At 65.0% G+C, this 25562-nt stretch overlaps 5 protein-coding genes across 5 annotated transcripts; 1 reads left to right on the top strand and 4 right to left on the bottom strand.

Moving 5' to 3' along the window:
- Positions 1-1789: 1789 nt before the first annotated feature.
- On the top strand, positions 1790-4936 carry LOC126637634 (ETS domain-containing transcription factor ERF-like). The gene is given in 6 exon segments (XM_050311006.1): positions 1790-1853; positions 2376-2610; positions 3506-3612; positions 3615-3668; positions 3784-3939; positions 4386-4936. Coding segments are annotated over 6 exon segments (1167 nt in total).
- A 1162-nt stretch (positions 4937-6098) lies between these two features.
- Positions 6099-9125, bottom strand: ETHE1 (ETHE1 persulfide dioxygenase). The gene is made up of 7 exons (XM_050311018.1): positions 8866-9125; positions 8436-8580; positions 7939-8084; positions 7364-7493; positions 6732-6821; positions 6313-6429; positions 6099-6219 (listed from the first exon to the last, which is right to left on the bottom strand). The coding sequence occupies exons 1-7, from the start codon at positions 8956-8958 to the stop codon at positions 6170-6172; spliced, it is 771 nt and encodes a 256-aa protein (XP_050166975.1). The 5' UTR covers positions 8959-9125; the 3' UTR covers positions 6099-6169.
- A 261-nt stretch (positions 9126-9386) lies between these two features.
- XRCC1 (X-ray repair cross complementing 1) lies at positions 9387-14304 on the bottom strand. The gene is made up of 15 exons (XM_050311005.1): positions 14195-14304; positions 14026-14118; positions 13850-13948; positions 13258-13410; positions 13098-13172; positions 12696-12788; positions 12569-12627; positions 12390-12413; positions 11359-11604; positions 11170-11286; positions 10322-10510; positions 10167-10246; positions 10004-10094; positions 9757-9832; positions 9387-9639 (listed from the first exon to the last, which is right to left on the bottom strand). Exons 1-15 carry the CDS (start codon positions 14261-14263, stop codon positions 9526-9528), a joined length of 1578 nt encoding a protein of 525 aa, XP_050166962.1. The 5' UTR covers positions 14264-14304; the 3' UTR covers positions 9387-9525.
- Positions 14305-14567: 263 nt separating this feature from the next.
- SMG9 (SMG9 nonsense mediated mRNA decay factor) lies at positions 14568-18599 on the bottom strand. The gene is given in 15 exon segments (XM_050311000.1): positions 14568-14714; positions 15021-15162; positions 15312-15440; positions 15662-15733; positions 15736-15768; positions 16030-16133; positions 16257-16342; positions 16433-16528; positions 16634-16716; positions 16719-16744; positions 16831-16943; positions 17161-17258; positions 17749-17986; positions 18079-18150; positions 18326-18599. Coding segments are annotated over 15 exon segments (1464 nt in total). The 5' UTR covers positions 18419-18599; the 3' UTR covers positions 14568-14635.
- Positions 18600-18889: 290 nt separating this feature from the next.
- On the bottom strand, positions 18890-25215 carry PPP2R1A (protein phosphatase 2 scaffold subunit Aalpha). The gene is made up of 14 exons (XM_050311010.1): positions 25100-25215; positions 24238-24328; positions 23959-24059; positions 23153-23385; positions 22419-22566; positions 22043-22209; positions 21533-21660; positions 21313-21501; positions 21220-21239; positions 20736-20796; positions 20374-20528; positions 19726-19868; positions 19227-19318; positions 18890-19008 (listed from the first exon to the last, which is right to left on the bottom strand). The coding sequence occupies exons 1-14, from the start codon at positions 25175-25177 to the stop codon at positions 18992-18994; spliced, it is 1623 nt and encodes a 540-aa protein (XP_050166967.1). The 5' UTR covers positions 25178-25215; the 3' UTR covers positions 18890-18991.
- Positions 25216-25562: the final 347 nt, after the last annotated feature.

Here is a 25562-nt window from a genome sequence, read left to right as displayed (position 1 = left end):
GTCAGGGACAGGTACACACGTGTCAGGGACGGGTATGTGTGTGAGGGACACACAACACATGTGAGGGACACACAACATGTGTGAGGGACACGTACATGCGTGTAAGGGACATGAACATGTGTGGGTGTGTAAGGGCTGTGTGTGTTTAAGGGATCCCTGTGTGTCTATAGGGGATCTATAGGGGACCCCTGTGTGTCTATAGGGGATCTATAGGGGATCCCTCCGTGTGTCTATAGGGGATCTATAGGGGACCCCCGTGTGTCTATAGGGGATCTGTGTGTCTATAGGGGACCCCCGTGTGTCTATAGGGGATCTGTAGGGGACCCCTGTGTGTTTATAGGGGATCTGTGTGTCTATAGGGGACCCTCGTGTGTCTATAGGGGATCTATAGGGGATCTATAGGGGCCGTGTGTGTATCACAGGGGCACGAGGGGCACCCCCTGTGTCTGTAGGGGATCTGCGAGTTTAAAAGGGCTGTGTTTGTCTATAAGGGGCTGTGTGTGGGTATAAGGGACGTGGGTGTGTGTTTAAGGGATGTGTGTCTATAGGGGCTGTGTGTTTAAGGGATCTGTGTGTGTATAAGGGATGTGTCTATAAGGGATCTGTGCCTATAAGGGATCTGTGTCTATAAGGGCTGTGTATTTAAGGGATATCTGTGTCTATAAGGGGGTCTCTGTGTGTCTATAAGGGGGTCTCTCTGTGTGTGGGGTGTCTATGGGGGCTCTGCATGTCTATAGGGGGTCTGCGTGTCTATAGGGGGTCTGTGTGTCTATAGGGGGTCTGTGTGTCTATAGAGGGGCTGTGAGTGTTTAGGGGGTCTCTGTGTAGGGGGTGTCTATGGGGGTCTCTGTGTTTAAGGGGGTCTCTGTGTTTAGGGGGTCTCTGTGTGTCTATAGGGGGTCTCTGTGTTTAGGGGGTCTCTGTGTGTCTATAGGGGTGTCAGTGCATCTATAGAGGCTCTGTGTTTGGGGGCTCTAAGGGGATGTTCCGGGCGGGTCTCTGTGTTTAGGGGGTCTCTGTGTTTGGGGGGTCTCTGTGTTTAGGGGGTCTCTGTGTGTCTATAGGGGTCGGTGCATCTATAGGGGCTCTGTATGTGTTTGGGGGCTCTAAGGGGATGTTCCGGGGGTCTCTGTGTACTGGGGTGGGGTCCGGACAGGGAAGGGGTGGGGGCTGTGCAGGTGCCGGCGGTGGCCGCGGGGCCCCCAAATCCCAGCGCGGATCGTTAAAAATCCGACAACTTGAAAGAGGCCGAAAAACCCGAATTGCGAACTAACGAGGAGCCGGCGGCTGCCGGGGGCACGGGGAGGGAGGGAGGGGAGGGGGCTGCGGGGGCGAGGAGGGGAGGGGGGCACGGGGAAGGGGGCTGGGAGCCTTCCGTGGCTCCGGCAGTCTTGCCCTTCAGCCCCCCAAAAAAAAAAAATCCTCCCCGTGACCCCAAAATCGGCCCCCGAACCACCCCCCAAACACTCCTTGTGCCCCGAAATCTGCCCCCACACCCCGAAATCCTCCCTGTGCCCCGAAATCTACCCCTGAAATCACTCCCTGGACCCCCAAATTCACCCCACACACCCCAAATATCCTCCCTCCCCCGAACCCCTAAATGTGCTCCAGTGCCCCTAAATCCTCCTCTGGATCCCTAAATCTTCCCCAGTGCCCCAAAATCTTTCTCTGGACCCCCAAAATCACCCCCACCCCCTTAAATCCTTTTCTGTGCCCCTAAAATCACCCCTCTCCCCCTAAATCCCGCCTGGATCCCCTAAAGGTGCCCCCCCGCAGGTGTGACCCCGCCATGGACTGCACGTGTGTGTCGGACCTGCTCCTGAGCACCCCCGTGCCGGCGTTGTGGACCCCAGGTAGCCCCCAGATACACCCGGGACTCCCTAAAATATCGGGGACCCCCAGATACACCCGGGACTCCCAAAAATATCGGGGACCCCCCAAAAAATATCGGGGACCCCCCCAGACACACCTGGTGACCCCCCAAGTACACCTGGGCACCTCTCCCACCCCAGGATTTCCAGGAGGGGACAATGGGACGACCCCCAGATCCTTCCCCGGGATGGGGGTCCACATGTCTGTCCTGCCCCAAATCCTTCCTCTGCCCCCCTTACCCCCTCCCCCCAGGGTTCACGTTCCCCGGGGGGGCTCAGGGGGGTCCCCGGTGGGTTCAGGGGGGTCTCAGGTGGTCTCAGAGGGTCCGTGCTGTCCCCCCGCAGGGTTCGCGTTCCCCGAGTGGGCATACAAGGCGGAGTCGAGCCCCGGGTGGGCTCAGGGGGCCCCGGGATCTCAGGGGTGTCTCAGGGGGTCTCAGGGGGTCTCAGGGGGGGTCTCAGGGTGTCCCAGGGGGGTTCTCAGGGGTCTCTCCTGCCCCGCAGGGTTCGCGTTCCCCGAGTGGGCGTACAAGGCGGAGTCGAGCCCCGGCTCGCGGCAGATCCAGCTGTGGCACTTCATCCTGGAGCTGCTGCGGCAGGAGCAGTACCGGGAGGTCATCGCCTGGCAGGGCGACTACGGCGAGTTCGTCATCAAGGACCCCGACGAGGTGGCCCGGCTGTGGGGGGTGCGCAAGTGCAAACCCCACATGAACTACGACAAGCTCAGCCGCGCCCTCAGGTCAGGGACCCCCGAAATCTGCACCCCTGGGACCCCTGAACCGACCCCGGGACCCCCAAACCCACCCAGGGACCCCCAAACCCCACATGAACTACGACAAGCTCAGCCGCGCCCTCAGGTCAGGGACCCCGAACATCTGCACCCCCGGGACCCCCAGACCCACCCAGGGACCCCCAAACCCACCCAGGGACCCCTGAACCGACCCCGGGACCCCCAAACCCACCCAGGGACCCCTGAACCCACCCAGGGACCCCCAAACCCACCCAGGGACCCCCAAACCCCACATGAACTACGACAAGCTCAGCCGCGCCCTCAGGTCAGGGACCCCCGAAATCTGCACCCCTGAGACCCCCAAAACACCCAGGGACCCCCAAACCACCCAGGGACCCTCAAACCCACCCAGGGACCCCCAAATTCCCACCCCAGGGACCCCCAAACCCACCCAGGGACCCCCAGACCCATCAGGGACCCCTAATCCCCTGGGGACACAAGTGCAACCCCCACATGAACCACGACAAGCTCAGTCAGGGACCCTCCCCCGAAATCTGCACCCCCGGGACCCCAACCCACCCCAAACCCACCTGAACTGATCCTGGGACCCCCAAACCCTGCGGAACCCCCGTTCATGGGGGGCTCCTCAGGCTGGTGCTGGGGGCGGTGGGTTCTGGGGGGGTCCTCGGGAGTCCTGGGGGGCTCCGGAGGGTTCTGGGTGTTCCGAGGGGGTCCCGGGGGGCACTGGGGGGATCTCGGGCTCCTGAGAAGAGCGGGGATACTGGGGATACTGGCGGTACTGGGTGTGCTAAAGCACTGGGGATACTGGGGGTGTTCCGGGGGTCCCTGAGGGGTCCCGGGGGGGGTGTCCCACCCCCTCTGCCCCCCTCACCCCCCCGTACAGGTATTACTACAACAAGCGGATCCTGCACAAGACCAAGGGCAAACGCTTCACCTACAAGTTCAACTTCAGCAAGGTGGTGCTGGTGAATTACCCCCTCCTGGAGCTGGGCGGGGGGCCCTGCTGCTGCTGACCCCCGGCCCCTGCCCGGGGCCTGGCCCCGACTGCGCCCCCTCACCCCCGAGGTACGGCCCGAAAGGGGCGGGGGGCACGACACGGGAGAGACCCCGAGGCACTGGGGGGGCACTGGGGGTCTCCACTGCAGCCCCCGCCCCGTTAAGATCCCCCTGTTCCCCCTCCCCGTCCCCCCCAGACGCTGCAGTCGCTGTTCTGCGGCCCCCGCCCCACGGACCCCCGGGAGACCCCGCCCTTGTTCGAGAGACCCCCCGAGGCCGAGAAGCTGCGGCTCGAGGCGGCCCTGCCCTTCCTGGGCTCCGGTGAGTGAGGGGGGGGCGCGGGGACCCCCAAAATGGGACCCTCAGACGGGGAGGGGAACCCCAAAAACGGGACCCCCTAAGTGGGGGCAGGGACCCCCAAAAATGAGACCCCAAAGCAGGGGCGCCCCCAAACAGGGAGCTCAAAACTGGGACCGAGACCCCCAAAACAGGGACCTCAAAAGGGTGGACCCCCAAAACGGGCAGGGATCCCCAAAACGGCGGCCCTAAAACCGGGACCCCAAACTGGGACGGGCACCCCCCCCCCATAAAACCAGGGACCCTCAAAACCGAGAGGGGGGACCCCAAAACGGGACAGGTCCCCCGATCCCACCCGGGGGAGCCCCCAGTCCCACGGGGGGGTTTCCTCCCCTCCCTCCCCACTCCAGGGAGCTCTGAAGCCCCCCCGGGGGGGTCCCTGACGCCCCCTTTTTGTGTGCTCCCCGCAGGTCTCTCGGGGTACTCGAAGGCTCCGGCGCTTTTGGGGGGCTTCGGGCGCCCCCTGCCCGGAATACCCTGGGGTGGGGGTCGTACGTGCCGGGGGCTCTGCTGCTGCTGCCGCCCCCACGCCAAGCTGGGACCCCCGGCCGCCGCCGCCCTCTACCCCCTTTCTACCTGCCCCCCTCCTCCGCGCCCCCTGCCCCGCAGCCCCCGGGTGGGGGTGGTCGAGGGGGTCGGACTCGGGCTGGAGGTGACGGACGGCGGCGGGGGGCGAGCTCGAGCGACGAGGCCGCGACCCCCCGCCCCCTCCCGCCGCAGCCCCCGCCCGCGGGAAGGGCCCCGCCCGCACCTGAGAGACCCCCGGGAGGGGGGTGCAGTGGAGAGACCCCGGAGTGGGGGCGAGGGGTCTCTTGTGCAGCTCAGGCCCCCAAATAAAATAAAATGGGGGAGTTCCCACATCCACCCTGGCCCCCCCCCCAATAATCCGAGGGGGCCACATTGGACGGAGCCAGAAACCCACCCCCCAAAAAACGCGGGGGAGTCCCACGTCCAGTTCTGACCCCCAAATAAACTGGGGGGTCCAACGTCCAGTCCCGGACCCCCCGCCCCCACCATGGTCCGGGAGGTGCCAATCCCACCCCCAAAAATACAGGTGGGGGTCCCACCCCATTCCTGCCCCCAAAAAAGGGACAGAACCGGGGGTCTCCAACACCCTCCTTCCCGTTCCCAGTTCGGGGGTGGGTTTGTGCCCCCTTCCCTCATTTTTAACCCCCCACTGGAAGTGTAATATGGTTGTGCCCCCCACTTGTGCGTCGTTGTGATGGAGGAACGAGACCCCCCAAAAAACCACCCCCAAACCCCCCACGACCCCCTCCCTTGTAAATACCCCCCAAAATCGCCTCCGCCGCCCCGGGGCTGCTCAAGCAATAAAATCACCTCGCTCGGTCTCGCCTTAATTTGGGGGGTGGGGACGGGGGGCGTGCGAGGGTTTGGGGGATCTCGCTGTGACCCCTCCCCCCAAAAAATATCACAACGAGCGTTTATATGGGGGGTTCCCCCCCGATTCTTTGGGTTTCCACCCAAAATTTGGGGTGAATTAACAAGGGGAGGGGTCAACTGAGGTACAAAAACAGAACAAACTGGGGAGGGGGAAGACCCTGCCCTCAAAAAGGGATCATGGGGGTCGGGACCCCCCCGCCCCCAAAAATAGGACCCCAAAAAATCAGGATGGGGGAGAGGGGCGCCCTCGTGTGGCGCGTGATGGAATCGCACCCCATGAACTGGGGAAGGGGGGGGGTCCCGGGTCCTCCCGGGGGGGTCCTGGGGGTCTCATCCACCCCTTTCACCCCCCCAAAAACTCACCCCGGGCCCCTCTCCCCCACCTCATGGGATTGGGCACGAGCTGCCACTGGGGGGGGCTTCGATTTTGGGGGGGAAGGCGGGAATTGGGTGCCCCTTTTAGGGAGGGGCCACAGAGACCCCCAGACCTCCTTTTTGGGGGTCTCAAATCGAGTTTTGGGCGGTCTCTGACCCCAAAACCCACATTTTACGGGGTCTCAGATCTCCCCCCACCCACCACCCCATAACACTCCCTCCTGACCCCAAAGCCCCTCGCAGACCCTCCCCCATCAATCTCCTTCTGGATGGACTGGTTTATTTTGGGAGGAGGGGCGGGGCCAACGAGGAGGGCGTGGTCCGGCCACAATGAGGGGGGCGTTTCTCGAGGGTGTGGCTTTGTCCGGGTGGGCGTGGTTTAGTCCCAGTAGGCGTGGCCATTCCCGAGGGGGCGGGGCTACGGCTCATCCTGGATCCCGCAGCGGAGATTGGCGGGAACAGCCACGTCTGGGGGTAAAAGGCAGGTTATGGGGGTCCTGGGGGTCCCAGGGTCGGGGGGGATCACAGGGGGGGTCCCTGGCAGGGCAGGGGGGATCGCACCGATGAGGCGGGGCCGGGGCAGGTTCAGCCCCTCCATCAACGTCACAAACTCGTCAGGGCTCAGCGTCAGGCGGGGGTTCAGCCGCCGCTCCTCCCCCACCGTGGACATCGTGTGGCCTTGGGGGGAGGGCAGAGGTGAACGGGAGGGGTCACAACCCCCAGGCCCCCCAGACCCTCAGGGGACCCTCCCTGACGCCAACAGGCACTCAAACCCACACCCTCACCCCCCATCCCTCAAAGACCCTCTGAATATGCCCTGCCCCTCCCCAGCCCCCAACCCCTTCAACAACCCCCAGCCCCTCATTATCCCCCTGCTCACCCCCAGCCCCCCAAACTACCCCCACCCCTTTAAAGATGCCCCAAATGCCCCTTGGCTCCCCAGCCCCCAAACCCCCCCCAGCCCGTGGCAGTGCCCCCACCCCTGTAGTCGTGGCCGGGGTAGATCCTGCAGCTCTCGGGGAGGGTGAAGATCCTCTCGTGCACCGAGCGGTGCAGGGTGCGGGGGCAGCCTGTGGGGGGCGCCAGGGAACGGGGGGGCAACTGTCACCATGGCAACAGGGATGGGGTATCACCCCCCCCATCACTGTCACCATGGCAACAGCGATGGGGTATCACCCCCCCCCATCACTGTCACCATGGCAACGGGACTGGGGCATCACCCCCCCCATCACTGTCACCATGGCAACGGGGCTGGGGCATCACCCCCCCATCACTGTCACCATGGCAACGGGGCTGGGGTATCACCCCCCCACACTGTCACCATGGCAACGGGGCAGCAAACAGCTTATCCCTATAACTGTGGCAATGAGGTGGAAAACACCCTCCCAGCCCTGTTACCATGGCAACGGTTACCATGGAAACAACAGCTCTGGGCGCATCCCAGTCCCTCCCAGTGCCCCTCTCCAGTCCCTCCCAATCTCTTCCCAATCCCTCCCAGTCCCTCCCAATCCCCTCCCAGTCCATCCCATCCTCTCCCAGTCCGTCCCAGCCCTCCCAGTCCTTCCCAATCCCTCCCAATCCCCTCCCATCCCCTCCCAGTCCCGGCTCGGACCCCCCTGGAAGTCGGTCCTGCCGCAGCCCCGCACCAGCAGCGCGTCCCCCGTGAAGGCCATCGAGTCGTCGTCCAGCACGAAGGTGACACAGCCAGGGGTGTGGCCGGGGGTGGCCACCGCCCGCAGGGCCTGGGGGGGCCAAAATATCCCATTGGGGGGACCCCTAAACCCACCCCGGGGACCCCAAACCCCCGTCATCGAGCAGCGGGTCCGCCCGGGCCCCGCCGGCCCTGGATGTGCCCCTGTGCCCCCCCTACAGGTGTCCCCATCCACATTGGGTGACACCAACCCCCCGTGCCACCCCCACGGGTGTCCCCATCCACAGTGGGTGACACCAACCCCCGTGCCACCCCCACGGGTGTCCCCATCCACAGTGGGTGACACCGACCCCCCGTGCCACCCCCACGGGTGTCCCCATCCCCAGTGGGTGACACCAAACCCCCTGTGCCACCCCCACGGGTGTCCCCATCCCCAGTGGGTGACACCGACTCCCTGTGCCACCCCACGGGTGTCCCCATCCCCATCCCCAGTGGGTGACACCAACCCCCTTCCCCCCGACCCCTCCCGGTCTCACAAAGTCCCCGAATCTGATCTCGTCGCCGTCGCTGAGCAGCACGTCCGCCCGGGCCCCGCTGGCCCTGGAGATGACGCTGCGGCCGCCGAGGGCCCGGACCAGGGACCCCGAGCCCGTCACGTGGTCAGTGTGGCAGTGGGTGTTCACTGGGGGGACAGGGCGTGGCTTTGTGGGTGTGTCCCCAGGGGCGTGTCCCCGTGGGTGTGTCCCAGGGCGTGTCCCCATGGGCGTGTCCCCGTGGGCGTGTCCCCATGGGTGTGCCCCAGGGCATGGGCGTGTCCCAGGGCGTGTCCCTGTGGATGTGTCCCCATGGGCGTGCCCCAGGGCGTGTCCCCGTGGGCGTGTCCCCATGGGTGTGCCCCAGGGTGTGTCCCTGTGGGTGTGTCCCCATGGGCGTGCCCCAGGGTGTGTCCCCATGGGCGTGCCCCAGGGCGTGTCCCCATGGGCGTGTCCCTGTGGGTGTGTCCCAGGGCATGTCTCCATGGGCGTGGCCGTACCTGCGTATCTGAGGTTGAGCCGCAGCTCCCGCAGCAGCTGCAGGTCCCGGGGCACCGTCTCCAGCACGGGGTCGATGATGACGGCGTCGCCCGAGGCCCCGTCGGCCAGGACGTAGGTGTAGGTGCAGGAGGAGGACTCGAACAGCTGCACCCCAAAGTGGGGTCACCCCAAATCCCTCGGACCCCCCCATAAACCCCCAGACCCCTCAGGCCCCCCAAACCCTCTCAGAACCCCCTTTGGCCCCCCCTCAACCCCCTCAGAGCCCCCAAAGCTACACAAACCCCCTCAAAGCCCTCGTCTCTCCCCCCCCAGTGTATCCAGGTAGCGCCCCCTGACCTTTGCCCCCTCCTTGACCCAACGGGCCAGTTGAGCCCCCTCCCTGTTCTCCCGCCTCAGAAAGCACCATTCCTGAGCCCCCTCCCTCCCCACCTGCCGCATCAGCAGCTGCCGCTTCTGTCGTGGCCCTGTCGCGAGCCCACGGCCTATCGCGACAGCGGCGGCAGGGACCCGGCGGAGCAACATGGCGGCTGGTGGGGCCCACCAGGGGGAGCGGCCGCTTTAAGAGCTGGGTGGGGAGGGGCCTAAAGCAGCGGAAGCTTAAAGGGGAAATGCCCTTAAAGGGGCAACGTCATGAGGAGGGGTCGCGATTGCAGAGACAATGGTTATTAAAGGGGCAATGCCTGAACTGCAACCTCCTTAAAGGGGCAACACATGAATGGGGGCTCTCCTTAAAGAGGAAATGTCTGAAATTGAGGCCCTCCCTTAAAAGGGCAACACATGAAATGGGGGTTCTCCTTAAAGGAGCAATGTCTGAAATTGAGGGTCTTCCTTAAAGGGGTAACACATGAAATGGGGGCTCTCCTTAAAGGAGTAATGTCTGAAATTGGGGGTCCTCCTTAAAGGGGTAACATCTGGGTGGGGTCCTCGTTAAAGGGGCAACATTTGGGGGGGGCCCTCTTTAAAAGGGTGACATTCTACTGACCCAACGCCAGATTATTTTACCCAAAATCAGTTTAATTCCGCTTGGAATAGGGCGTGGGGGAGGGTGTAAAGTGGGGGAGGAGCTGTGACAACGTCACCCTGATGACGTCACGCGCGGGGTCCGACGGCGAAGGGCGCGGCCGGCAGGGGGCGCTGCCGCTCCCCGCACAGCTCCAGCCAATGGGGGCGCACGAAGGTCAGCGAGGGGCGGAGCTCCAGTGCCTGAGGGCGGAGCCAAAGGTTAGGGGTAGGGCCAAGGGGAGAGGCCCCACCCCCACCCAGTGGCCACACCCACCTCCTGGAAGGCCCCACCCACCCCAAGGTCCCCCCAGGCCCCACCTCCTCGAGGGCGGGGTCCCAGTCCTGCGCTGTCACCACGTGGGTCACCGAGTCATCCAGGGAGGGGGACAGGGTGCTGTGTGGAGCAGGGCGGACCAGTATGGACCAGTACAGACCAGTACTGACCCACACGGACCCCTATGAACTCCCCACATCAGTACAAACCAGTATAACACCAACAGACTCCTCCAATTCCCTCCCAGTGACCCCTAAACCCTTCCCAGTCCCCCAGTGCCCCCAGTCTGACCCTCCGAAGGCGATCACGAGCCGTCTCAGCCGCCGGCCCTCCCCCTCCGGGAACTCCCCGTGCAGGAAGAAGGTTTTGTCCTCAAAAAAGTCTGTGGGGGGAAGGGGGAGTCAGAAATGTGGGGGTCCCGTTGGGGTGCCAGGGGTGGGGGAGGGGTACCCACCAGGCAGGGGGGGGATGGACTCCTCGGGCCCCTCCTCCTCCTCGCTGTTCTCCTCGGTGGAGCCTCCGTAGGGGTCGTCCCTGGGGTGGGGGAGGGGTCAGGTGGGTGTGGCAATTCCGACCCCACCCCTCCCCAAGCCCCCCAAATAAACTCACTCCTCTGATTGGTTGTCGCTGTCACTCGACTCAGGGGGCGTGGCCGGGGCTGTGGCGGGTGGGGGAGGAGCAGGAGGTGCCCCCGCCCCCTTTTTTGCGTTGGGGGATGGACGGGGCCGTGGAGGGGGCGGGGCATCCTCAGACTCCTCCTCCTCACTGCCCGAGGAGGCGGAGCCGTCCAGGAGGTACCTGAGGAGGGAGGGGCAGGGAGACCACGCCCATTGTGGGTGTGTCCTCATTTTACCCCTCCCAAGCATCCACAACCTCTCCCCCTCCTCTCCACCCACCCCTTTATCCCTCATGTCCAAGTACCCAGGTGTGGGGGCATCCCCACCAGATACAGGTGTGTCCCCCCATGTGTCCCTGTCCCCAGGTGTGTCCCTGTCCCCAAGTGTCCCCAAGTGTGTCCCCCCATGTGTCCCTGTCCCCAGGTGTGTCCCTGTCCCCAGGTGTCCCCAGGTGTGTCCCCACATTTGTGTCCCTGTCCCCAGGTGTCCCCCCAGGTGTCCCCAGGTGTGTTCCCATGTGTGTCCCTGTCCCCAGGTGTCCCCCCAGATATCCCCAGGTGTGTCCCCCCACGTGTCCCTGTCCCCAGGTGTGTCCCTGTCCCCAGGTGTACCCCAGGTGTCCCCCCACGTGTCCCTGTCCCCAGGTGTGTCCCTGTCCCCAGGTGTCCCCAGGTGTCCCCCCAGGTGTCCCCAGGTGTCCCCCCAGGTGTCCCCAGGTGTCCCCCCAGGTGCGTCCCCCCAGGTGTGTCCCCAGGTGTCCCCAGGTGTGTCCCCCCCTGTGTGTCCCTGTCCCCAGGTGTCCCCAGGTGTCCCCAGGTGTGTCCCCAGGTGTTCCCTTACGGGCCGCAGGGCAGCCTCCTCTGCTCCCTCTGGCAGTCCCAGATCCAGTCGGGCCCCACCACGACCCCCCCGAGCTGCCGGGCCTGGGCGGCCTTGGGGGTCCTGGGGAAGGCGCACCTGCGTGGGGGAGGGGCGGGGTCAGGGGGTCACCTGGGCGGCGGGAGGGGCTGGGGGTCGGGGGTCCCTTACACCAGGTGGGTGCTGTCGGGGGTCCAGTCGGGCCGGTACTGGGCCCCCAAGGCCACGGCGGCCGCGCGGATCTGGCCCCTCAGGGGGTTCTGGAACCCGCTCAGCACCAGCACCACCCCCAGCACGGGACCCCGGGGCTCTGGGGGGCTTGGGGGGCCTGGGGGTCCCCGAGGCCCGGGGGACCGGGGGCTTGGGCTGTTTGTGGGGGTGGTGCCGTTGGTGCTGGGAGGGCGGCGCGCTTGGGGGCTGCGGGAGAGAAAGGGGGTGGGTTAGGGGGCCTGGAAGTGTTTGGGAGTCCCCAGGGAGGGTTCTGGGGGTCCCCACAGGCATTAGGGGGGTTCGGGTGGGGTCTGGGGGTCCCCCTGTTTTTGGGGGTCCCCTCAGGGGGGTTTGGGGGTCCTTACCTTAGGGGAGGAGCCTGTACTGGCCTAGAAGGATATTTAGGAAGAGTTGAGGGTCCCAGGGTGGCCTAGGGGGGTCCTGGGGGGTTTTCAGCCCCCTGAGTTTAGAGGTCTCCTCAGGGGAGGTTGGGGGTCCTTACCTTGGGGCGGAGCTTGCACCAGCCTGGAAGGAGATTCAGGAGAAGTTTGAGGGTCCCGGGGGGGTCTCAGGGTGGGTTTGGGGGGGGGTTTTCAACCCCCCATGGGTTTGGGGGTCCCCTTGGGGTTTTTTTGGGGGGAGGATGTCTTTACCTTGGGGGCGGAGCCTGCACTGGCCTGGAGAGAGATTTTGGAAGAATTGGAGGATCCCCCATGAGTTTGGGGGTCCCAAGGTGAGGTTGGGGGGACTTTCAACACCCTCTTCCCCCCGAGTTTGGGGGTCCCCTCAGGGGTTTTTTTTGGGGGGGTCCTTACCTTGGGGGCGGAGCCTGTGCTGGCCTGAAGGGAGATTTTGGAAGAACTGGAGGATCCCCCCTGAGTTTGGGGGTCCCAGAATGGGTTTGGGGGGTCCCAGAGAGGGCTTGGGGGGGATTTTCAGCCTCCCCAGAGTTGGGGGTCCCTTCAGGGGGGTTTTTTCGGGGAGATCCTTACCTTGGGGGCGGAACCTGCGCTGGCCTAGAGAGAGATTTTATAAGAATTGGAGGGTCCCCCCTGAGTTTGGGGGTTCCAGAGGAGTTCACAGGGGTCCCAGGGTGGGGTTGGGGGGATTTTCAGCCCCCCCTGAGCTTGGGGGTCCCCTCAGGGGGGTTTTTGGTGGGGGAAGTCCTTACCTGGAGGGTGGCGACAGGCGTAGTGGAGCCGGGGGTCCTTTGGGGGTCCTTAGGAGGGTCTGGGGGACAAGGGAGGGGTCAGGGGGTCCTGGGGGTCCCAGGGGGTTTGGGGATGTAGGGAGGTTACCTGTGGTGGAGGAGGGGCGCTGGTAGAACAGGGCCCGGGACGGAGGGGCTCCCCACCCTCCCCCCGGAGCACGAAGGGGCCCAAGCGCCGAACCTGGGGGGGCACAGGAGGGATTGGGACCCCAAAATCACACCTGGACCCTCAAAATGCCTTCCCAGATACCCCCAACACCCAAACTACCCCCAAAAATCCAATCCAGACCCCAACTCCCACCCCAGCTGTCCCGAAATCCCCCCCCCACAGACGCCCAAAATCGCCCCGGGGGGGTTGGGAGGGTGTCTAGGGGGCAATTTAGGGGCTGGGGAAGATTTGGGGAGGATTTAGGGGGGCAGTTTGAGGTGTCTGGGAGGGATTTTGGGAGGCTGGGGGTGGATTTTGGGGGGTCACTTTGGGTTCACTCACAGATGTCTCAGGTGGGGCCTCGTTTTCCTCAGGGACTGAGAAAACCCGGATGAAGGAGAGACCAAAGGGGCGAACCTGGGGAAGGACACAGGTGAGTTTGACCCCCCCCCCGCTGTGTTTTACCCCCCCAGGTGTGTTTTACCCCCCAGGTGTGTCTCACCTGGCAGTAGGGCTGGCTCAGCACCACCTTCAGCCGGTCCCAGGTGTGTTTGGCCCCCACCAGGTGTTCGGGTCCAAAGAGCCGAACCCGCCTGGGCCCCGTCCCTGCCCGGCTCTCGCTGGGGGACATCAGGGCTGAGGAGGGGAGCAGCACCTGCACAGGTGAGACAGGGACAGGTGAGACAGCAGGGCTGAGGAGGGGAGCAGCACCTGCACAGGTGAGACAGGGACAGGTGAGACAGCAGGGCTGAGGAGGGGAGCAGCACCTGCACAGGTGAGACAGGAACAGGTGAGACAGCAGGGCTGAGGAGGGGAGCAGCACCTGCACAGGTGAGACAGGGACAGGTGAGACAGGAACAGGTGAGACAGCAGGGCTGAGGAGGGGAGCAGCACCTGCACAGGTGAGACAGGGACAGGTGAGACAGCAGGGCTGAGGAGCAGCACCTGCACAGGTGAGACAGGGACAGGTGAGACAGCAGGGCTGAGGAGGGGAGTAGGTGAGACACGGGAGGGCAGGGAAGGGTCAGGGGTTACAGGTGAGGCTCAGGAGCCCCAGGTGAGGTTCAGGTGCCCCAGGTGTGCTCAGGACTCACCTGGAAGTCCCCCCCGGCCGAGGACCCCCCGAGCACCTCCACGAAAGCGGCTCCGTCATTCCCGATGTGCAGGGAGTGGATGGGGCGGGACTCTCCGAGCTGGGGGACAGACCACGGTGAGACCCCCGGGAGACCCGCCGGGAGAACCCCCAGTCCCTCCCAGTGCCCCCAGTCACCTCCAGCACCACGCTGAGCTGTTTCTCCCCGGCCGCCGCCCCCCTCCATTTCCCCCCGCCATCGGGGTCCAGCAGGTTCTGCGCCGGGTGCCGCTGCGGGGACACGCGGGAAGGGTCAGCGCGAGACCTCCATAGTCCCCCCGGTCCCCCAAAGCCCCCCAGACCCCACCGGGTCCTCGCTGGACACGGACACGACCCTCGTGAAGGGGATTTCGGGCATCGTCCCCTTCGCCGCCATTCACCGGAAACCGCCTCAGGACCCCCTTATGGAGCCGCTCTGCGCTTACGCCCCCCAGACTCTATGGTAGCGGCACCTTCTCTCGGTTACTGCGCATGCGCTGGAGGACCGGCCCAGGCCACTCTGGTCCTCCAAGGCTGGCGGGGTTCCCGCCCTTTTTTTTCGCGCCGTTTTTTTCGCGCCCTTTTTTGAGGCGCGAAGCCGTGAGGGGAAAGGGCGGAAGGGGCGGTTGGGGGGCTAATTTGGGATAATTAAGGGTTTGGGGGTAATTGAGGGATAAGTAATTAAGACACGAACGAGGCATTTTGGGGGTTTCCAGGCGGTTTATTGATGCCCTGATCCCCCTCCCAGTGCCTCCCAGTCCAGCCCAGTTCAGCCCAGTAACCGCCCGTACTCGGCCAGTGCCGATGATTTCTTCACTCCATCCCAAATCCGGGCAGCATAGTGGAACCTGCACCAGTACAGACCAGTACGGACGAGTAAAGACCAGAACTGGTCACATACACCTTTCCAGTTCCTCCCAGTTGCCCCAATACCCCTCCCAGTCCCTCTCAGTTCTTCCTCAGTTCACCTCAGTGTCTCTCAAACCCCCCTCCCAGTACCTCCCAGTCCCTCCCAGTTGCCCTAAGCCCCCTCCACTCCTTCCCAGTGCCTCCCAGTTCACCCCAGTGCCTCCCAAACCTCTCTCCCAGTATATTCCAGTCCCTTCCAGTGCCTCCCAGTCCCTCCCAGCCCTCCCCAGCCCCCCCAGTCTGACCAGTTGCGCTCGGTGAGCAGGCTGTGGGATAACTGGGACCGCGCCGCCGCCAGGACTCTCCCCCGGAGCCGGGCCAGGAGCCCCCCGAGCCCCCCCCGGCCCCGGAACGGCGGCAGGGCTGGGAACAGAGCCCCCCCTCCACCTGGGGGGACACGCTGGGGTTACTGGGAGCACTGGGAGGAGAACTGGGGGGCACTGGGATGACGTTATGGCTTTCTGTGGGGGTACTGGGGTGGACTGGGAGGGGTTTGGGGGGATCTCTGCTCCATACTGGTCCATACTGGTCCGTACCTGCCCGCAGGGGGGGGTCGTCGCCCTCGTCCTCCAGAGGGGGCAGCAGGAACAGGTTCACCTCGGCCTCGGGGGGGCCTGGGGGGGCCCCCAAACCCCCCGGGAGCAGCTCCCGCATCGACAGGGACCCTGGGGGACACCAACCCCCCCCAAAAAACCACCTCAGTGACCCCAAAACCCCCTCAGGGACTCCCAAGAGTCCCCCCTGGGACCCTCAAAAACCCCTGTGGACCCCCTCAAACCCCTGCAAAAAACTCCAGAACCCTCTAACCCCCCCAGACCCCTCAAAACCCTCCCAAAGCCCCTCCAACACCCCCCAACCCCCCCCAGGATGCCCAGCTCCCTCCTACCCCGGTACTTGAGGCGTGAGTGGGCCATGAGTCGCCCCAAAACTTGCTGCATCTGCCCCAGGCGGCGGGGGAGAAACAGTCGGGGGGGGCCCGAGTCTGCACAAACACTGGGGAAAAAAGGGGGCTTGTGGGGCTGGAACTGGGAAAAATGGGACTGGAACTGGGGAAAATGGGGCTGGAACTGGGGTTGTGGGGCTGGGGAGGGGGTTTGGGGGTGGTTGTGGGGTCAGGATCCAAGGGTCAGATCCATGGGGCGGGAGCCAAGGGGCAGGATCCATGGGGCAGATCTGTGGCTCAGGATCCATGGGGCAGGATCCATGGGGCAGATCTGTGGGTCAGGATCCATGGGGCAGATCCCCAGGACTCACCCAGGTGTGGATAATACTCCGAGGGCTCCTCAGCCCCGGCCCCGCTCGAGTCGTGGCTTGGGGAGGGCGTCGGGGGCTTCACCATCTCCGCCGTCTGCAGGAACCTGGGTGGGAACGGGGCAGTTTGGGGGTGTTTTGGGGTCAGTCTGGGGTCAGTTATTGGGTCGGTTATTGGTCAGGTTTTAGGTGAGTTTTGGGTGGGTTTTGGGTGGGTTTGGGGTCCCCACCTGTAGAGCCCCAGGTCGGTGAACCAGTCCTGCACCAGCAGCACCACGTGGCACACGGTGAACAGGAAGGCGGCGATCTGCAGCGACTGGCGAATGTTCATGAGCTCAATTAGCATCCCGCCACCTCATTAGCATGCCAGGCCCCTCCCACCCTCCCCTGTGCCCCGCCCCCTCACCTGCGTCTCCACGTACGCGTGCGGCAGCGCGAACTCTGGCGGCAACTTCCGGTCGTTGTTGATCAGGTGGTCCAGGTGGGCGGGGCTGAGGATGGGCTGGGGGCGGGGCCAAGAGGGGTGTGGTCAGTGGGAGAGACCACGCCCCCCTGTATGGTAATGAGGGACGGGAATCACGGTAATCGGTTAATTAGCGCTAATTACCTGCGTGTCCAGGAACAGCACCCGCTCCTGGGTGACGAACAGGTCGATGCCCCCAGTCTGGGCCCCGCCCCGTTCCCGCAGCTCGGGGGCTGCGGCCGGAACACGAACGACCTGGGGGGGGCACCAGTGAGGGTGGATGGGTGAGACCCCAGGGATGGGTGAGACCCCCTCCCAGTCCCTCCCAGTGCCCCCAGTACCGCGGGTCCTCCTCGGGCTGGTTCCCGGCCAGCAGTGACAGCACCGTGGACTTGCCTGTCCCCTGCAGCCCCAGGGCCCCGACCACCAGCACGTCCGTCTGCTCCATGAGGAACTGGGAGCACTGGGAGTCACTGGGAGGGCTCTGGGACACCCCAGATTCCCCCCAGCACATCCGTGTGCTCCATGAGGAACTGGGAGCACTAGGAGTCACTGGGAAGGCCCTGGGACCTCCCTGTGACCCCACAAAAGCCCCCCCAACGCCCCCAGGGCCCCCCAACCTCCCTCAACTTCCGCCCCCCACCTCCGCAGGACCCCCTGTTGCCCCCCACCTCGAGGGCGCTGTCGCACCAGTTCATCTGCTCGTCCACCAGTTTGATACTGGTTTTCATCTTCTCGGGCGCCGCCAGCCGGGCCTGGGCCTGGGCCGCTGGGAGGGGGCAGGGCCAGACAGGTGGGGCCGTGCCCGCCAAGGGACCACACCCCATTTTGGGGGACACGCCCACAACCCCCAAGCCCCTCCTACTCCCATTATCCGACCCCCTTGTTGATACCAGTCCCAGGTTTAGCCCTGCCCACTTAAGTCTGGCCCCGCCCACACCTCCAAATCCTTAACCCCGCCCCCTCCTGCTGTCCAACCCCCTTGAGCTCAGTCCCCTCCCACAACCCTAAACCACGCCCACAAACATCTGGCAACACCCATCACATTTAACCACGCCCCTCCAGCCCCACCCTCTCTGTAATCCCGCCCAGAACACAAACCACGCCCCCAACTCTTTAACCACACCCACAGCCTTTAACTCCACCCCCTCCAACCCCACTCCCCTGAGCCCCGCCCCAAAGAACCAGCCTTGCCCACAACCGAGCCCACCCTCATTTACATACTCCAGCCCCTCCCCCATTTTAAGCCCCCCACTCACGGTCGGGTGCCCCTGGCGGGGGGAGGCCCCTCCCGTGCAGTTGGTACATGGGTTGGGTGGGGCGGGGCCCCTCCCTCTCAGGGGGTGGGGCCTGTGCCGGCCCCTCCCCCTGGGGAGCTCCACCCCCAGGGAGGCCCCGCCCCTCCTCTCCCCTCGCCTTCATCAGCACGATGGGCGGGGCCGGTGCAGGAGGGGGTGGGGCCTGCAGTGGTCCTGCCTTCTGGGTGGGTGGAGCCTGCTGTGGACACGCCCACCGAAAAAAAAAGGTGACATCAGAGGGTGTGACTCCCTCCCAGTGCCCCCCAGTGCCCCCCAGTGCCCCCAGCTCACCCGTTCTCCAGGGGGCTTCGCCAGGATGATCGGGGTCTTCTGGGGGAGCCCTGGGGGCTCCTCCCCCACCTCCTGCGGGGGGAAACGGGGTCAGCAGGGTCATGCCCCTGGCTCAGACCACGCCCCCAAGATCCAGACACGCCCCCTCACCGCGCAGGCCCCGCCCTAAGAAAAAAGCCACACCCTCTCCCACACCTACAGCTGTCAATCATTCCAAACCCCGCCCTCACACCCGAGCCCCGCCCACCCGTCTCTCGGCCCCGCCTCCTTCCGGCTCCTTCTCGCGGTTCCAGCAGCGCCTGCGCGCGACGGGGGCGGGGCTTTGCCCCGAGTCCGACATCCGGGAACCCGGGGGCGTCTGAGCGGGCTCTGAGGGCGCCCGGGAGCTCCCGGGGGGTCCCGGACCCCCTCGGGGGGGTCCGCAAAGGTCCCGGGGGGTCTCTGTTCCCCCTCGGGGGTCCCGGAGCTTTCCCCGCCTCGGGCCCGGTTGCGGCTCCGGCGCGGGGAGCGCGGCCAAGCCAGGGGGAACTGCGCGTGCGCCACCAGGGGGCGTGGCCACGACCGAGAGGGGCGTGGCCAACACAAAGCCACGCCCTCGCGGCATTTAAAGGGCCGGCGCCCTTTTTTTAACGGGGGCGTTTCTTGCACCACGTGATTCGATTTGTCGCCCCCTCCACCCCCAAATGTCCCCTTTTGTTATCCCCCCCCGGCCCCCAAAATAAGCGGCAGCGGAACCTCGTTGTGGTTTTTATTAACGGCGAAATAATCAGTAATTAATTAATTAACAGCGCAGGAAAGGGGGGAGGGGAGGGGGGACACGGTGACACCCCGGGGAAGGGGACACCAAAAGGAGGGTGGGGGTGACACCGGGAGGTCACAGCGCCGGTCACATGCGGGGGGGTCCCGGGGGGGGTCAGGCCAAGGCCAGCACTGCAAGGAGGGGGGACAGGGAGGTCACGGGGTGACCTCGATGTCCCCAAATGTCACCAGAGCCCACCCCCTGTCCCCCCACAATGTCCCAACGCCCCACGATGTCCCAACACCCTCCCCAAGGTCCCTCCTGTTTCCCCCTCATAGCATCTCCCCCACCCCCAGGTGTCCCCAGGTGTGTCCCATTTCCCCCCCAGGTGTTCCCAGGTGTCCCTCACCTGTCAGTGCCTCCTGTGCGAAATACTTGACGTCGACGTCCTGGTCCTGCGTCAACTTCTCCAGCACCGGCTTCACCTCCGTCTGCAGCGTCCTGGGACAGGTGGGACAGGTGGGACAGGTGTGGGGATGGGCCCCGTGCGCTGCTATGTATTGGTCTGTACAGGTGGGGTCTGTACAGGTGTGTAGTGTTCTGTACAGGTGTGCCCAGGTGCCCCAGGTGCCCTTACCCGCTGTCCAGGATGGGCCCAATGCATTGCTGTGTATTGGTCTGTACAGGTAGGGTCTGTACAGGTGGGGTCTGTACAGGTGGGGTCTGTACAGGTGGGGTCTGTACAGGTGTGTACAGGTGTGTACAGGTGTGCCCAGGTGCCCCAGGTGCCCTTACCCGCTGTCCAGGATGGGCCCGATGCATTCCTGTGTATTGGTCTGTACAGGTGGGGTCTGTACAGGTGTGTGCAGGTGTGCCCAGGTGTGCCCAGGTGCCCCAGGTGCCCTTACCCGCTGTCCAGGATGGGCCCGATGCGCTGCAGGGACTTGGCCACGTTGAACCGCACGTTGGCCACGGCGTCGGCCGCCATGCGCAGCACCGTGGGCAGCATCTGCTGCGTGGTCACCTCCTGCCCACACACCTCAGACAGCACCTGCGGACAGGTGAGACACCCCTGGGACACGCCCACCTGACCCTGCCCCCAGCATCTGCTGCGTGGTCACCTCCTGCCCACACACCTCGGACAGCACCTGCGGACAGGTGAGACACCCCTGGGACACGCACACCTTACCCTGCTTCCCCCCAGCATCTGCTGCGTGGTCACCTCCTGCCCACACAACCAGCCCAGGTGTGCCCAGGTATGCCCAGCTGTCCCCCGTGTGCCCCCAGACCCCCCAGGTTTGCCCAGGTATGCCCAGCTGCCTCCGCTCGTTGTGCAACGTAGTCCCGTGCAGGTTGGATCAGCTGTCCCAGGTGCCCCCCAGGTGTGCCCAGGTACCCCCAGACCCCCCCAGGTGCCCCCCTGCTCACGTTGATGCAGAAGAGCGTGGTCACGCGGTGCAGGTAGTTGGGATCACCTGTCCCCTGTATGCCCCTAGACCCCCCAGGTGTGCCCAGGTGCCCTAGACCCAGGTGTGCCCAGGTGCCCCCCTGCTCACGTTGATGCAGAAGAGCGTGGTCATGCGGTGCAGGTAGTTGGGGTCGGCCGCCATGGCCAACACCTTGGGCACGATGGTGCCCTGGGCCCAGGTGTGCCCGAACCGCTCCACCAGCTTGCGCAGGTTACTGGTGGCGGCCTCGCGGATGGCGTACACTGCGGGGACCAGTACAAACCAGTAAGGACCAGTACGGACCGCTACAGACCAGTAACAGCACACCCAGGGGGTCCCAGAACCCCCCCAGCTTTTGCACAGTTTGCACGAGTTACTGGTGGAACAGACTGGGAAAGAGAGTGAAACCAGTACAGAGCAGTAACCCCCCCCACCCAGGGCTCCCAGTAACCCCCAGTAGCTCCCAGTACCGTGATCCACCAGCCAGGCCATGCAGAGCGAGTTCAGCTTCTCATCGAAGAACTCCACGCCCTGGGTGGGGGGGAGAAACCAGTAGGGACCAGTATAGACCAGTACAAACCAGTACAGACCACCATGAACCACTGTGTACCACCACAACACCCCTCCCAGTCCCTCCCAGTGCTCCCAGTCTCACCAGCTGCCCGGCCAGCAGCGGCATGTACTCGATGATGGCCAGGCCAGCCCTCCCAGTCCCTCCCAGTCTCACCAGTTGCCCGGCCAGCAGCGGCATGTACTCGATGATGGCCAGGCCAGCCCTCCCAGTCCCTCCCAGTGCTCCCAGTCTCACCAGTTGCCCGGCCAGCAGCGGCATGTACTCGATGATGGCCAGGCCAGCCCTCCCAGTCCCTCCCAGTCTCACCAGTTGCCCGGCCAGCAGCGGCATGTACTCGATGATGGCCAGGCCAGCCCTCCCAGTCCTCCCAGTTCCTTCACCAGTTGCCCGGCCAGCAGCGATGTACTCGATGATGGCCAGGCCAGCCCTCCCAGTCCCTCCCAGTCTACCCAGTTGCCGCGCCAGCAGCGGCGGCATGTACTCGATGATGGCCAGGCGCACCCTCCACTTGGCGTCCTCGGCCAGCTCCACGATGGCCGGGAGCAGGGACTGGGACAGCTGCCGGATCCCGATCACCTCGTTCACGCAGTCCAGGTTGGAGATGATGTTCAGCCGCACCTCGGGGCACTGGGACACGCTGGGAGTCAATTTAGGGGATATCATGGGGGAGTGGGGCCGTTTTGGGGTGGTGACAGGTGGATCGGGGTCCCTGCTGACCTTTGACCTTGTGCGAGGCCGCCGCCCGCACCTCGGCCTCGCAGTCCTTCATCAGGCTCTGGAAGGCCCCCACCAGGTCAGGTCTTGGTGATCTCGGGCCCCACCGCGCTGGGCCTGCTTGAGGTTGTGATGCCACTGTCCCCAAGGGTCCCAGGGGTCCCCGAGGGCGCCCTGCACAAATATCCCCCAAAGCCTCCCAGATCCCCCACCCGCTGCTGTCCCCATGTCCCCACAGGTGCCCCCCCAGGTGTGCTCCCAGGTGCCCCAGCTGTCCCCACAGGTACCCCAGGTGTCCCCATGTCCCCCATGTGCCCCAGCTGTCCCCACAGGTCCCCCCAGGTGCCCCCATGTCCCCCAGGTACCCCAGCTGTCCCCATGTCCCCACAGGTACCCCAGCTGTCCTCATGTGCCCCAGCTGTCCCCCCAGGCACCCCAGCTGTCCCCATGTCCCCCAGCTGTCCCCCCAGGCACCCCAGCCGTCCCCCAGCCGCCCCCACCTCGGTGAACTTGTCAGCCACCATGTAGCGGACGCGCCAGGACTTGTCCTCGGCCGCCTGGCGCAGGGTGGGCATCACCAGCCCCTCCAGCTCCTCCTGCGGCAGCAGCTGCGCGATGCTCACGCAGGCCTCGACCGCCAGCAGACGCACCGAGTCCTGGGGCACGCACGGGAGGGACAGGGGGGACAGGTGACACACGGGGAACCCCCAGGGAACCCCCACACCCCCCCGAGCAGCTCACACGGCCTCGACCGCCAGCGGCCGCACTGAGTGCAGGGCAGGTGGGCACAGGTGGGCACAGGGACCCGCACAGGTGCCCCCCCAGGTCCTTGCAGGTACCCCCAGGTGTGCCCAGGCGCCCCCACCTGCTCGTCGGAGGCCAGGTTGGAGAACATGGGGATGATCTCGCTCTTGACGTGCTCCAGCTCCAGCACCTTGGCGAACTCGCCCAGCTTGGAGGCGGCGGCGCGGCGCACCATGGGCGTGTCGTCCGAGCACAGGTTGCGGAAGTACCTGCGGCCAGGGGGGCACGGGGGTGACCAGGGGGGACCAGGTGAGCCCAGGTGAGCCCAGGTAAACCCAGGGGGCACCCAGGGACCTCCTGCAGGGGCGGCCAGGCCGGGCACTGAGGCCAAAAATGGGGCGAGGGGCCAGTGGGATGACCTTGCACTGAGCTGGAGAGGATTGGGAAGGTCAAAGGTTGTGTTGGGGACACTGAGGGTGGGTTGGGGACATCAAGGCTGTGTTGATGACCCCAGGGTTGAGTTGATGACCCCACATCAGGTTGGTGACCCCCTGGTGGTGTTGGTACCCCCAGGACTGTGTTGGTGACCCCAGGGTTGAGTTGGTGACCCCAGGCTGGGTCAGTGACCCCCTGGGACTGTGTTGGTGACCCCAGGTTGGGTCAGTGACCCCAGGCCAGGTCAGTGACCCCCTGGTGGTGTTGGTGAACCCTGGGACTATGTTGATGACCCCAGGCCGGGTCAGTGACCCCAGGCCAGGTCAGTGACCCCCTGGGACTGTGTTGGTGACCCCAGGCCAGGTCAGTGACCCCAGGCCAGGTCAGTGACCCCCCGGCAGGGTCAGGCTTGGCACTCACTGGCGCAGCTCGGCCTTGACGGGGCTGGACACGCGGGGGTAGCAGACGCTGAAGAGGCCGCAGGCCGAGGTGCGTGACGTGAACCAATCGCCCCCCGCCAGGCGCTTCACCAGCGGCACGAAGTGCCCCTCCAGGTCGGGGGGCGAGTGCTCGTGGGACACGGCCCGCAGGGACTCCACCGCCTTGTCCCGCACCACCGTCTCCTCCACCGTGGCCAGGCTCTCCAGGGGGGGCTGCGGGCACGGCGGGGGGCACCGTCACCGAGGGGCGGCCTGTGTGCCCGGGGGACCACCCAAACCACCTGGGGGGCACCCAAACCACCCAGGGGGGCACCCAAACCACCCTGGGGACCACCCAAATCACCCTGGGGACCACCCAAATCACCCAGGGAACCACCCAAACCACCCTGGGGAACCACCCAAACCACCCTGGGGGGCACCCAAATCACCCTGGGGACCACCCAAATCACCCAGGGAACCACCCAAACCACCTTGGGGACCACCCAAACCACGCCGGGGAGCACCCAAACCACCCCGGACACCACCCAAACCACCCCAGACACCACCCAAGCCACCCCATGAAACCCACGGGCCACCCAGACCATCCCACAGTCAGTCCCTCGTGTCCCCTTAAACCATCTCGAGGTCCCTCACTTCCCCAAGGGCCACCAAAACCACCCCGAGGACCACCCAACCCACCCCAGGGTCCCTTGTGTGCCCAGTGTCACCCTCAGAGGAGCCCAGCGTTTGGTTTTGGGGTTCCCAGGTGTGTTTTTGGGGTGTTTTAAGGGTATTTTGGGGTCCTACCAGCAGGCAGTGCACGAACTCGGGTCCCCCCACGAGGGCAGTGAAGGTCCCGAGCTGCTCCGCGAGCGCCAAGAGCACCTCGTCCTCATCGTAGATTGTGTCTGTACCCGATAATCAATCAACCAATCACCCCAGCTGTCGATCAATCAATCAATTGCCCCTCTCAAGCAGTCAGTCAACCCAAGCCCTGCCCATCCACCATCCAGTGCTGGTTTTGGGAGGATCTGGGCCTGGTTTAGGGGGGTTTTTGCCCCCCTCCAGCCCCGGGGGTCCCCGTACCTGTGAGGAAGGGCAGGAGTTCACTGCGGGTCCTCTCCACCCCCAGCGCCAGCGCGATGGTCGAGAGCTTCTTGATGCTGTTGAGCCGCAGCTGGGGGGGAAAAGGGGTCAGGAACCGCCTCCCCCGGGGTAAAAGCCCTCCAGGGGGACAGAGTTGCAGAGATGGGGGATAAAGGGGCTCCTTGGGGGACAAATGGGGAGAAAACAAGGCCTGGTGGGGGCAGATTGAGCCCCCCCAGGGGGCAAATATTCCCCCCAGGGATAAATTCAGGTGCTCCTGGGGGGGATTTCCACCCCCCCGAGTGCCATTAATGCCCCTGATGTAGAAGTGATGCACAGAGGAGTAATTAAATCACCCCCTCGATAATTAAATCTCCCCCATTGAGAACGCCCCCCCAGGGCCATCCAGCCAATCAGCAGCCTCGTCTCAAGACCCCCGCGGCGATGCCACAGCAGAGACGAGCCCCCCCATTGGCTCCGCCCCGCCCCTCCCACACCGCCCCCCAGCCAATGAGCGGGCGCCAGTGCCACCAGGTGTTGCCCCGCCGCCAGGGGGCGCCACGTGTGTGTGGGGGGGGAGTTTCGGACCAATCAGAACGAGCGTAACAAAATTAAAGGGGCCCGGCAACCAATCAGAGCGTGCCTTTCACCCCATCGTCGTGACGATGAAACAATCCCCCCAGAGATGTAACACTGCTCCCCATTGGCCCGCGCCTGAGGGGGGAGGCCTCTGCAGCCAATCAGAGCGGGTGTCTCAGACGAGCGACGGCGGACGGGCCCCGCGGCTGCGGAGGAACCGCGAATATCGCCACAGGGCCCCGGCTATGGCGACAGGGCCCTCGGATATGCCGGGGAGCGGTACCTGCACGTCCTCGTTGCGGAGCTCGTCGATGAGGACGGCGATGGGGTAGAGCGAGTCATCTCCGTCCGCCGCCGCCATCTTGGCCGCCGCCCCGGCTCTGAAGGGCCGCACGGGGCCGCCCGCGCCGCTGCTGCAGGGCCTGCCCGCCGCTCATTGGCTGGATCCGCCAGAGAGCCCGCCCTCCCCGTCTTCCCATTGGTTTGCCGTCCTGCTTGTCAGTGCGGGCCCCGCCCCCTGCGGACGGCGCGCCCCGTGATTGGGTGGAGGGATTTGAGCGACAGCGTTGGGGGCGCGGCCTGACGTTGCTTGGCAACGGGGCGGGACTGGGAGGAATTGGGACAAACTGGGAGCGGAGTGGGACAATTTGGGACACACTGGGATAAACTGGGACAAACTGGGATGGGCTGGCATAAACTGGGACCGGAGTGGGACAATTTGGGACACACTGGGATAAACTGGGATG

The sequence above is a fragment of the Myiozetetes cayanensis genome, unplaced genomic scaffold (genome assembly GCF_022539395.1).
Source record: "Myiozetetes cayanensis isolate MyiCay16 unplaced genomic scaffold, myiCay2020 scf156, whole genome shotgun sequence".
In the NCBI taxonomy this organism is placed as follows: domain Eukaryota; kingdom Metazoa; phylum Chordata; class Aves; order Passeriformes; family Tyrannidae; genus Myiozetetes; species Myiozetetes cayanensis.
Note: the sequence above shows the minus strand (reverse complement) of the source record. Positions and strands in the feature narration are given on the sequence as shown.